At 41.3% G+C, this 13,097-nt stretch overlaps 1 protein-coding gene across 2 annotated transcripts in view; it reads left to right on the forward strand.

Moving 5' to 3' along the window:
* Window positions 1–5,051, forward strand: part of ISL1 (ISL LIM homeobox 1) — an 11,920-nt gene extending 6,869 nt beyond the window's left edge. For both annotated transcript variants that reach the window (XM_011939340.1, XM_011939341.1), the window contains 3 exons: window positions 22–308; window positions 1,599–1,766; window positions 3,825–5,051. In XM_011939340.1, the coding sequence (XP_011794730.1) occupies window positions 22–308; window positions 1,599–1,766; window positions 3,825–3,941 (572 nt within the window). In that variant the 3' untranslated portion in view covers window positions 3,942–5,051. The remainder of the gene's footprint in view (window positions 1–21; window positions 309–1,598; window positions 1,767–3,824) is intronic.
* Window positions 5,052–13,097: the final 8,046 nt, after the last annotated feature.

Genomic DNA, 13,097 nt, shown 5'->3' on the forward strand with positions numbered 1-13,097 from the left:
ATAGCGCTCCTTGCCCCGCAGCGGAGCCCATCTCCGCCAGGCAGCCAGCCCTGCGGCCCCACGTCCACAAGCAGCCGGAGAAGACCACCCGCGTGCGGACTGTGCTGAACGAGAAGCAGCTGCACACCTTGCGGACCTGCTACGCCGCAAACCCGCGGCCGGATGCGCTCATGAAGGAGCAACTGGTAGAGATGACGGGCCTCAGTCCCCGTGTGATCAGGGTCTGGTTTCAAAACAAGCGGTGCAAGGACAAGAAGCGAAGCATCATGATGAAGCAACTCCAGCAGCAGCAGCCCAATGACAAAACTGTGAGTGGCTCTGGGGCCAGGCAGGGAATGCGAGGGGGAGGTAGATGCGGCGTGCGAGGTGCGTTCCTGGTGCCCAGTCTGGCAGGCGCGCGGTTTTCAATCCTGCTCCTGGGCAGGAGTTTGGCCGGGGCTGCCCCTTATCCCCACCCCCACCCATGCTTGGGGGAGAGGTTACCCGGCGCGGGCCGCCAGCCGAGGGCGGGGAAGCTTGGAGGCTCTGTACGCCAGGGGAAAGGCAGCCAGGTCCCAACCTCCTGGGTGGCTCATGCCCTTCCTCCTCGCCTGTACCTGCGAACCGGAGAAACGCCGTCCTCCCCTCCGAGGGCAGGCGGCAACGAGGTTTGGCCCGGGTTTTGCCAACATTCAGATCGTCAGTTCCTCACGTACAGTAGAAGAGGGAGGGATAACACCTTGGTTTCCTACCTACGTCCAGAGGTTCCGTGGGCAGGTCACCCTGTGAGCCCCCAGGGCGCACTGTACTTTTGAGTAAGGTTGGCGGCTGCACACCTTCAGGCTGAGGAGTTCCCCCAAGGTGACCCGCATGCCCAGAGCACCCTCTGCTCCAGGTGAAGCCCAGGCCTCCACAGAGACTCGCACCAGTATCCACTGTTATCTTGGGCCCACGGAAGCACCCACTCTGCAGGCCTCCTGGTGAAGTTAAGCTAGAGTTTCTTTTCTTTCTTTTTTTTTTCTTTTACTGCTTTGGCCCTATTTTTAAATGCCATAAAACCTGCTGTCATTAAACTTGGCAGGCTGGCCAAGACTGGGCCAGGGCACTTTCTGAGTTGGTTAGTGCATAATAGCACAATAGGAACCAGACCCAAATGCTTTGGGGGGATGAAGTGGGGGGCTGGCTCTTCCTTGAGGAGAACTGCTTGGAAAAAATCTGCAGCTTACTGAAACTGCCCAGAAAACCACCCTGTCTAGAGGCTGAAGGGAAACCCTGCTTACCTCAGCTTTCTAGTTCTGGGAAGCTATGGCCTGAGAAGGCAGAGGGGAGGAATTGGGCTGAGCTGTGAAGGTAACAGGGAAGAAGAAAATTAAAGAATTTGGTTTAATAAGGTCCATGCAGACCTAATAGTCCAGCCCACAGAGGCAGAAACACAAAACACAATAAAACAAAACTGAATTCTAGCTAATATCTATAGGTACAGCAGATTAACTGAGTCAATAAAGGCCACTATATAGATAAGATAATACCAGGGTATATTTGCTTAGCCTGTGCAGACAACGGAGGAAGGGAATTTGCTCATTAACATGTTGGGATTGGTCGGGGGGGCCTATTCGCAGAATATCCAGGGGATGACAGGAACTCCCATGGTGGCTGCCAGTCCAGAGAGGCACGACGGTGGCTTACAGGCTAACCCAGTGGAGGTACAAAGTTACCAGCCACCTTGGAAAGTACTGAGCGACTTCGCCTTGCAGAGTGACATAGATCAGCCTGCTTTTCAGCAACTGGTAAGTGTCAGCTCCCAGATGGAAGAGGCTGAATTCCCAACAGGGGACTCTGGTTTAACTGTCACATACTGAAAGATTCAGTGGGGAGGGTGCCTTCTTGGGCTCAGGGTTGGGGAGAAACCAAGGAGATGGGTAATGAAGAGAAGGGAGACAAATGCAAGGAAAACGAACCTCTTGTGCATCTTTTTTTTTTTTTTTTTATGAGACTGCATAATTTGACCATATAGGTTGAATTTTCTATCAATCAGGACTTCTTTGAAGGATTAATTTCAAGGTACCTAACTCTAGGTAGCATGTGCCAGAAGATGTATAGTGTTGGAGAATCATACATCTTAGAATTTTAGAGTTGTCCAGGACTTCAGGAAATCGTCTTGGCATTTCAATCAGCAATTAGTAAGTTTATCCTTCCTGAGCATCTAGAGAATGGGATATATAAGGACCCAAATCAAGGTGATTGTAGTACATAATCAATGCGATAATACATAATCAGTGTCGTTATCAATAAACAGCAGCCACATGTCTGGGTGCAGTTTTCAAATATATCAATAAAGATTATTCAAAGAGATCAATACATTTTGTTACGGTATCCCTTGCTGGGAATGTCTTAATCTAAAATGTAGAATCGTTTAAACGTTTTCAAGTGTATGAGTTCAAATGTCATAGAGACACACACCATGTACCATGTATAGCAAAAGGGACATGAGCCCTACCAATCAGAAGTAAAGTGTTCAATCTGTGAAAACCTTAACATGTTTTCCACATCCAGTGAAGAGAAAATCAATTCACTTTTTGCCTGCAAAAGGCATAAGGGATCAAGATGAATAAGAACAATAAATATATATCCTTCGTAATATGCTGTATTTATATGTATGATTTTTTTTCTTGAAGAGTAATTAATCAGCCTTATAGAATCTTGTTTCATAAAATGTAAAGATGTATCCCGAAACCTTATTCCCTTTTTTGGAAATAAACCTTTAGTTGAGGTTAGCTTTTTACCCTCATATTTACCTGAAGGATATTTACTTTCTCAATGTCAACAGTTAGGTAATTGGCCAGAGGCAAGTGGTTAAAAGGGCTTGGCCCCAGGCTGGTGTTTGCAAATGCTAAGTGGGTACAGAGGCTAGAAGTCCCTTAATCTCATATTGGAAAAATTTACTGTAGAAAGAAATGCAGGCTCTGGAACTAGGAAAAAAAATTATTTTAAGGCCATTAATCTGTTGATTTATTTGAACGAAACCTGAATCACAGAAGGAAGCTAAGGGGAGGGTTCAGGGCAGCCAAATGTTTGCACTTTCTGAAACTTTAGTGTCAGATGAGAGCTGTGGAAGGGAAGCTGAGGCAGGGGTGGGCATGGTTAGAGAAGGTTTACAACAGCAGTCGGTGTGTTTATGGTTAAAGAAGGTGTCAGATATTTAAGAAGGAGTCAGATATTAGGGTTAAAAGAAGGAATCAGAATGGGATGATGTCATAATATATGGGTCTCATTTTGGAAGGAAGAGCCTGATGTAAAGAGAGAGAGAGAAAGGCCAAAAGGCAGCAGGACCAACAAGGAAGAATGCCCAAGCTATGAGCCTGCTGAGGAGTTAATCTTTGTTCTGTGGAGCCTTCTCTCAATCTCCCGTCAAAGGATTTGAGCCTGTTAACGGATTTTTCAACTGAAGAAGAGAGTCTTTGATGCCTAGAGACTGAGAGCTCGCCTACTCCCAGGGCAACATGTAGCCAGCAGGATAATTTTATCTTGAGCATGCATAGTAGAGTTGTGATGCCATTTTACAGTGGGAAACACATTTGTTCTTAAATAATTTAATGTAACATAATGTTGGGATTTCAGTTTCAGTTAAAACAGAGATCTTTTGGAGGATGGGAAAGTGAGAGGATTTCTTCTCAAGTTTTTCTCCTCTAGGCTTTCTCTAAGCTTGTTAAAATTCAGTTATCTATGTGGGTATCTTTACATATCTATCTACACAAACATTTCTACATACACAATATGATGAGTTTATAATCTTTTTATGAATACTATTCCAGCGTCCTTTATTTATTTCTCAACCTTCTATGCAGGTCAATTTTTCAGAAGGAGGACCGGGCTCTAATTCCACTGGCAGTGAAGTAGCATCAATGTCCTCTCAACTTCCAGATACACCTAACAGCATGGTAGCCAGTCCTATTGAGGCGTGAGGAACATTCTTTCTGTATTTTTTTTCCCTGTTGGAGAAAGTGGGAAATTATAATGTTGAACTCTGAAACGAAAATATTTGACAACCCAGTCAGTGAAAACTGAATCAAGAAATGAATGCTCCATGAAATGCACGAAGTCTGTTTTAATGACAAGGTGGTATGGTAGCAACACTGTGAAGACAATCATGGGATTTTACTAGAATTGAACAACAAACAAAACGCAAAACCCAGTATATGCTATTCAATGATCTTAGAAGTACTGAGAAAAATAAAAAGACGTTTTTAAAACGTAGAGGATTTATATTCAAGGATCTCAAAAAAAGCATTTTCATTTCACTGCACATCTAGAGAAAAACAAAAATAGAAAACTTTCTAGTCCATCCTAATCTGAATGGTGCTGTCATTGCCTTGCCAAATAGGAGCTCCAGCAAAAGCGCAGGAAGAGAGACTGGCCTCCTTGGCTGAAAAAGTCCTTTCAGGAAGGTGGAGCTGCATTGGTTTGCGATGTTTTAAGTTGACTTTAACAAGGGGTTAGTTGAAATCCTGGTCTCTTGGCCTATCCTGTAGCTGGTTTATTTTTTACTTTGCTCCCTCCCCCCTTTTTTTGAGATCCATCCTTTATCAAGAAGTCTGAAGCGACTTTAAAGGTTTTTGAATTCAGATTTAAAAACCAACTTATAAAGCATTGCAACAAGGTTACCTCTATTTTGCCACAAGCGTCTCGGGATTGTGTTTGACTTGTGTCTGTCCAAGAACTTTTCCCCCAAAGATGTGTATAGTTATTGGTTTAAATGACTGTTTTTTCTCTCTATGGAAATAAAAAGGAAAAAAAGGAAAATTTTTTTGTTTGCTCTTGCATTGCAAAAATTATAAAGTAATTTATTATTTATTGTCGGAAGACTTGCCACTTTTCATGTCATTTGACATTTTTTGTTTGCTGAAGTAAAAAACAAAAAAGATAAAGGTTGTATGGTGGTCTTTGAATTATATGTCTAATTGTATGTGTTTTGTCTTTTTCTTAAATATTATGTGAAATCAAAGCGCCATATGTAGAATTATATCTTCAGGACTATTTCACTAATAAACATTTGGCATAGATAAATAAATAAACACAGTGATCCAGGGTCCCTCTTTTATGTTTACAAACAAGCTATTCAAATGTCTGAAAGTAAGGATTGCATGTGAATTGGAGTAAACTGACACACAATAGGAGTGATGTTGTATTGCAAGTAGTTAAGGTTGAGTTTGCAAGTTTGCGTTTCAATAGTTGGATCAGAGTTGGTTGAAAACCCCTTAGCTCTCAGCTATGATAATGCTACTGGTTTTGTGAAAATGAGATGCTGTTCTCTGTCCTGACCCCTCTCTTTCCTTCCCCCAGTCTCTTCCTTGCCGTACCCCACCCATCCACCCACCCCAAATAGGAAAAGGGTCTTGCTTAAAATGGCTTTTGATTCAGAATCACTATTTTATTTTCTTAGAATAAGTGATTTATACCAAAGGCTCTGGCTTGGGATTGTTGAAATGACCTATATGTCAAATATATAAGCTCTTGGTAAAAGAGAGGCTTTCTGCCTAGCCAATGAGGTATGACCATTATTTACCAGTGGCGGCTGTCAGCCGATTGAGAAATGCTGCTGTATTTGTGCAGAAGGAACAGGCCTAGAGAAGAGAGTATGCTTTGCAATTCCCAGACCAGTCACTGTATGCATTTTCTTGCCTCTTCTCCCGTCTCCCACCTCCGATTTGTCCCTTCCCCAAGTCTAATTTCAAAAATCTTGGGAAAGATGACTGGCTATGGGGAGACCGTTCTGTTGGGAAACCACCTTTTATGGGGTAGCAGGTCGTGTGCTTTGCTGAACCCATCAGCTGTCAGAGTTATGGGCATGCTCTCTGGGATAGACTATTCCCTGCCGCTTCCCCCAACCCCCCCCCCCCCCGCCCCCAGCAATAGTTCAAGTGCTAGAGCCAGAACCCTGGAAAAGATAAGTGGCACTGCCCAAAATTGGGCTTCTTGGTGCTTCTTCGTTTGCTGGCGTCGAATTAGGATTTGGGTCTTCACCCTGTTCCCTCGCCTCCCTTTACCCCCACCCCGGGATGATGCTTTGACTCTGGAAACTGCATTCATTTGTATGCGCGAGTGTAATGCCATTTTCAGTACCTGACAATTCTTAATAAATGTGAAAGCTAAAGTACCCTAATCGTGTGTCGTGTGGCATACCCCTCCGGGCTCCATAGGGTGAGGTGGAGGCTCTGCCCCCCAGCTCTCAAGTTGCTTTCACCCTCTCCAAACCTGCCGCAAGTCTGGAAGCCAGCCTCAATTAGGCTTTTGTTTGGTTTAGTTCTACATAACGGGTTAATTACAGGCTCTAACGTGAGGGCAGAGAGAAAACAAACTTTGCATTGAAAATGTTACAGTGCATTAGACATGCCCGTTGATTACTTTGATTGTTGTGTCTAATTCTTGACAGAGGGTTAATAATTTGGCCGGTGGTAATAATGGCTTGCAGTCAGTCTTCGGCTGAGAAAAACAAGAGTTGTGTCTTATCTCACACGGATCTTCTCCAGGAAAGGTTTTTTTGTTTGTTTGTTTGTTGTTGTTGTTTTTAACTCAGATCTCCGTCCTCTAATCTCTTGCCAAGGGACTTTACTGTTTTAGCTTCCCATTCACTATTTCTATTGTTCTCTTTTTTCCTTTTTCCTCACCATCATAGCTGAAATGGCAACTAATATGCATGTGTAAGGATGGCAGTTTCAATGTGAATATTGGTGTCATGCCTGCAAAGTTACTGAGAGTCCAAGCCTTCCTTACTTGGAAAACACTGGACCCGCTTCCCCAGCCATAGCCTCTGGAGGACTCAAAAATATTAGGGACTAGAGATGGAAAACACTTTCATTAGGGTTTGAATGCAATAGAGGTACTTAAGTGAGGCACCCATCTTTGTGAAGCTTTTTCCTCCTCAAACTGATTTCTAAGATGAAGAATATGTTTGCATGTTTTGGTGGGGGGCAGTGATGTTTTACATATATAGATGTCAGTCTATTCTGAAGTCCATGGCTTGAATTTAACCACAATAATTTAGGGAGGGGGTGATGAATGATTTGGTTTCACTTGCTAGATTCAAGATATTTGTTGCCTGAGGGCTGAGAATGGACTAATGGGTCAATAGCATTCTAGTTCTTTTCATTTTTTGAATGAAGGTGTGTCTTCCCCTTTTAGACTCCTCAGCCTGCACTCTAAAATGTGTAGTAGAAATGTTATTTTGTTCACAAATCATCTCTTACATACTCTCCTCTTCTCTGCACACCTCTGGAGACTGAGTTTTGAGCTCTGCTCTTGTAATGAAATTCCTCTTGTTCGTTATTATCTCCGATCATCCCTCCCTTATTACTCTGAATTCTTCCTTCTGGACATTATGACTCATTTCCTCCAGCTTCTGCAAGCTAAAAATTAATGCAGCTAAAAACATCTAGTATGCTCCCCTTAAATCGGAAAATTCATATCAGTATACACAGTCTTAAAGACAGGATATTGTTTCCCCTATAGTTTCAGCACAATACTGTCTTCCATTTCAGCCTATTTTCCCTCTATCCCATTCATGAAATAAACTTGGGTTTTCTTACAAATCAAAAAAGTTCTTTTCTAAGTTAGAATCATGTTTGAAGATTTTTTTCTCCTTTGAAACAAGGTTTCTGGTTACTCGTAATTCTGTGTGGGTATGTGTACCCACTTGCCCATTGACAACTTTCTTGGAGTTCAAGATTAAATAGATGACTTTGTGATGCTTGACTGCTATTCACCCTGATCAACTTGTTAAACTCATAATGTTGACCTCTCTTCTGGTGTATCTTATCCTTTTGAAACTAGCTGAAAAGACAATGTGCTTTCAGGTTACCTTGGAAGTACTTTGTATTTCCCTAGCACCTTGAATTTTAAGTCAAAAGATCGATCTCATGAAATGTAACTATTGTAAATCCTATGTGGCTTTACTTAGCCTTTTCTTTTTTTAAAAAAAAAAAAAAAAAAAGAAAAAAGTTTAAAGAGCTAAGTTTGGATGGCACCCAGCCACTTTGGGTTTTTAATCTCATTCCTAAAACAAGTGAACTGTCTAAGCAGAAAGTACTTATTTTCTTACTGGTAAAGTTCAGTTTAGTCAACTTTTGTAAGTGAGATTCATCATCCAAATGATGCCTGAGTTCTATCTATTTCTCTAGGAGTATTTACTTCCTTTTCACTAATCAACAACTGAAGATTTACGTTGCAACAGGGCAAATTGTTTTTCTTGGGGGAGCACAAGAAGACAAAGGAGGGAGCAATTTTTGTGTATTTATTTTCAAAGTGTTCTCTTAAAAAACGGCCCCACATCTTGAATTCTCAATAACTATGTAAAATGAAAAGTAACTTGTACAGTGTGAGTTGGTATTTTTAAACTAAAATGCAAGTAGTTAATTCAAGGCTCTGCCAGCCGATTTTGTTTACTGATCTTTTCTGATTGTTGTTTTCTTGATATGGAGCAAGCCACTGAATGGCTGTTTGAGCCCAGGCGCCACAAACATAAACTTCACAGCTTACAATGTCCCAAGCCATGATGGAGGATCTCTCCACACCTCCCAGAGACTTCTGAAGTGTAGACAGAGAAGCTGGTTCACAGGGAGCGAAGGAGGGGGAGGGGCGGCAGGGAAGGCTGCTGAGTGTTTGCTGTGAGCATTGTTACCATCACATCCTTTAATTTTTATGGTACTTAAGCTGTTGTCTCCAAGAAGCCCGTTTCTGTGTCTCAAGGAAACCAGTTTCTTCCCGGAACTGCACTTAGGACTCCTTGATTCTAATTTCTAAAAATTTATTTTGCAAATCTTTCTGCTTAATTATCTGTCTGCAAGAGCGCTCAGCATTGATAAGCAAAAGGTTCTAAAAAGAAAATTATATATATATATATGTGTGTGTGTGCATACCTACATATATACATACATATATACACATACTTATATTTTTCTTTATATCATTTATATGTGTATGTAAACACACACACACAGCCCCCAAAAGAGACCACCTGGATTTGGAAGAAAGATGTGGGGTAAGATTGCTTTTCGCCAGGTGGGGAAGAAAGACACATTGACCCTCCCTTTCCAAAGCCATGTAAGATTCTGCTTAGCCTTAGAGCTGCTTATTCCTTGCCTGGGATCCTCTTTCCGTTCCATTGATTAAAAGTTAGTGTTCATTTTGAAGTGATGTTATTTGTGGATTTGACCGAATTAGCTACTTAATTTTGCGGGTTGTCCGAGTGCTTCTACCCCCAGGTGCGTTGCCCGAGTCCAGCAGGCAGGGCAGCGCCTGTCCGCACTCAGGTTAGGGGTGGGAAGTGCTGGGAATCGGGGACCCGGACACTAGTCTAACCAGCCCCGCCGCTTCCGCGGGCAAGTCAGCCCTTGATCCCTTAAAGCAGGGACAATCGAAGTGGTCCGAGAGAGAAAAATAAGGGTATTTCTAGGCCCTTCTCTTTCAGGAGTTGATCAGGTTGGCAGATCTGGAGGGCTAATCCAAACAAGGTGCTTGACTTGTGAGGTCGCGAGTCTAGACAGAGCTGGTGGCTCGGCGGCTCCTTATCTTTCCCTGGAATCAGCCGAAGAGGCGCTCCCTGGCCCACTCTGCTCGGCTCGCCCGGGTCCTGAGCCACCGCTCGACGCAGACTGCACAACAAACACAGCACCTGAGACTTTTACAGCTCGCTTTATTGTTTAATAGAGAATGCTGCATAACGTTCATTTGTCTTCTTGGTTCCGCGACCTGGCCGCTTTGCAGCCACAGACGCTGGGTATGAGCGTGCGCCAGCGCCGGTCCGTTTTGGTCCCCACGTTGAGCAGCGCGTTCCACTCCAGCACCGCGCGTGTAAGCGCGCACAACTCTATCCCTGAGCCCTCAGGCCCCTGGAAAGGTACCCAGCTGCAGTCCCTTTCTTGCTTCCAAAGCCCGAGGCGGAAAGGTGGAGGGACAGTGGAAGAAAGCTTAGGCGAGGTGTCTTTAACTAATCCAGTATCTCCTCTTGCTGCCTGGAAATGCCAGTTTTGCGCCAAAGCCATTTATGGTTCGCAGGGTCAGTGGGCTCTGACTCAAGGGCAGTCAATAAAAATATTTATTTCAGTAATAAGCTGAGTTTTTTTTTTCCCCGAATGTACCGAGAAGGATGTGTTATCATCTTGGACAAGGTGTCCCTGCATAGCCATCGCCCTTTCCCCACGAGTATAAACAAGTGGCATGACTTTCCAGTGTTTCCGTGACCACTTTACAGGGGACATCATGGAAGCCTTGGTGCTCCCTAACCGGCTGCCATCACAAAGAGCCTGGCAGTGTTATCCACTTGGGAACAAGGGAACTATTGGGACAGATTTTGTAAAGCCCGTTTTGGAGAAGCAAATAGCTGGGCTTGGAGATTTATAGTGAAGGATTTTGTGGCTCGAATACCAAATTAATTGAGATTAAGTTGTTTATAATTTTGGCCCTTCCCTGTGGGATTTGTTTTTTGTTGTTTCAAGAAAAGGCGGTTTCTAGTTACATCTGAGAACTGACTATTCTAGTTTGCAAGTGTGTGTGTGTGTGTGTGTGTGCGCGTGCGCGCGCGCCAGACAGAAAGAGAGAGATTGGCATAGAATAGGTAATACTGCTTCTGTCTGAAAACTACCTATAGATGTAGGTGAGAGTAATTTGGTTATGATCTTAACGTGGTGTTAATATAAACACCAGATTTCCCAGCTTTGGTGACACCGAAAATCCACACCTTCGTCTTTTCCTTGCCTGTTTTCTGTGTCACAGCTGTGTGTCAGAAGAAAAAAGAAAAAGAAAAAAAAAAATGACAAAACAAGGCAAAACACAAGTTTTGTGAAATTGAAGAATTTCTGTAGGGAGATTTTTTATTAATATTTATTTCTTTCTTCAGAAAACAATCCTTAGCAATAACTCAGGCACAGACTTTTCTTTTTCTCATGGGTAAAGGTTACTGTTTATTTTGACCTGTCAAAAATACAATGTGTTGTTTGAAACATGTTAAAGTTAGTAGGTATGTAGAGATAATACTAGACAGGCCACTGAATATGATAAAGTAAAATATGGTGGGAATTAACTTTTAAAGGCTATGAAAGATTTTACTTTTTTCTAATAGCTTTTAAATTTTCTTTCAAAAAGTATTATCTATTTTCTCAGAGTTCTGTAATAACAAACAGTAAACTTGTTCAATGCACACAGTAAAGATATGATTTGCCAAATGTTACTTGTGCAGGTTCTATTCTGTTATGTTTTTCCTAATTTTGATTACTCATATTCTCGATTAGTTTTAAATAATTTTCCTTTCCGCCCATAAAAAAAATTGTCTGCACCTAGGTAAAAACATGTTTTGTCTTAAAATTTTCAACTCTCATTTATTAGAACAACTATTAATTTGGTTTATTAATTATAAATAGGAGGTTTACTCTACAAGTAGTTTTAACCAAAAAAATTTATACCTGATTTTTGGAAGGATTAGGAAGAAACAGAAAAAAAATGAATTAGATTTGTAAAAATAAGATATACTTTGAAACAGTGTGTTTTAAGTATGGAAAAATTTTGGGGCCCAAGTAGTAAAAATCTCATATTCAACTCTAAAAGAATAACTGATGGTTACTTAAGTTTTTATTTCAGTAGTCCAAGAATTTGTGTTACAGGAGATCAGTTCTCAAAAAGAAATAGTTGAAATAAAAATAGGCTGGCAACCTAAAGAACAGTGTTTCATTTACAAAACAAAATGAGTGATTTTGTTTTTAAAATACAGCAGTTTATTTTCACTAACAGGGAATGACTAATATCTAAAAAGATTACATGTGGAAAATATGGATTAGCAGTTTCTGAAGAATACAACTTTTTAGTAAATTTTGAAATAATTCATTTACTTTCCTCTGTAGCATATGGAGATATTTTGGAGGTTGCTGCTTAGAATTCTGTTTTTGTGTCAAGCACATTTCATAGTTTAAGACTATGATGTAATCTTAAAATCTTTGTAACTTCAAAGGCACTAATCACGTTAACAGTTTATACATGGGCAATTTTCTATCTATTTACTAGAAGTTGAACACTTGGGTAAAGGATGCTTTACTGCTGATTAAAAACTTACCTTTTAGTTCTGTTATCCCATCAGGATGGACTCATAAGTCTCATTAATGTTCATGGAAAATGTCCTTGTCTGTCATGTGCAAAAAAGGGCTTGGAGATATTTCAGCCAGCAGTTTCTTTGTAGCAAGTATGCTAGGGCTAAAACCACCTAAGAAGTAATTTTGATCCCATCTAGGCCGTGGGAATGTTAGTCTAATAAATGAAAATAAGCATATGAAATGGTAGGACTGGGATTGACTTTAAAGACAAATGCATTATAGAAGGGAGGAAAAAAGGCCTGAAAATATTGTTCTCACATTTTAGAATTTTAGGAGTAACCCCTTAGTTAACTGATAGTTCATAAATACTGCTGCTAGGTAGATGATATAACTTCTCTGCTGCTGAGATCTAGAACCAAAGTTGCTCTATACTGCTTACTTAACCACATAGGAAGTTGTTTGTATTGAACTATTTACTGGAATTTGAGTGATGCTTTGTTTATGTTTTCATTTTGTAGTAGTGATAAATTATATGAAATCAGTCTTGTGGATAAACATATGAATTCCTAATGTGTATTGTGGCAGCCTTTGGCTGTGGCCTAGAGTTTTCTCTAGGGCAAAGCTAAGTAACTGGTATTAGACTAGATTCTCTAACATTATAGAACTGAGTGATAGTCCAAGAGTATAAATGCTGAATCTTATTCACATTCAATGTTGTTTTGGTTATTCAAGCTAAAATATTCTAGAAGCACTACATAGACTTTTAATTCTTCTTTATAGGGAACATCAAGAAAGGAGTCAGTTTCTTCTAAAGTGAAAGATGCGTAGTGGTTGTTTCTGCCATGGCGTAACACTTTTCTGTCTGTAAAGAACTTCACAGTTATCAGTTGTGCATGAGAGCCACCAGAGCCCGTTTTCCTAATGACCTCTGTACCTGTTTTTCAGAACAACTCTTAGTTTCCTTGTTTTTCCTTCATATGTGTAAAAGCAGAACTTCAAAGAAGTCCTTGGTGACTCGAGTGAGGACTATGCTAGATCAGATAA

Source organism: Colobus angolensis, unplaced genomic scaffold (genome assembly GCF_000951035.1).
Source record: "Colobus angolensis palliatus isolate OR3802 unplaced genomic scaffold, Cang.pa_1.0 Scaffold180, whole genome shotgun sequence".
NCBI classification, from domain to species: Eukaryota; Metazoa; Chordata; class Mammalia; order Primates; family Cercopithecidae; genus Colobus; species Colobus angolensis.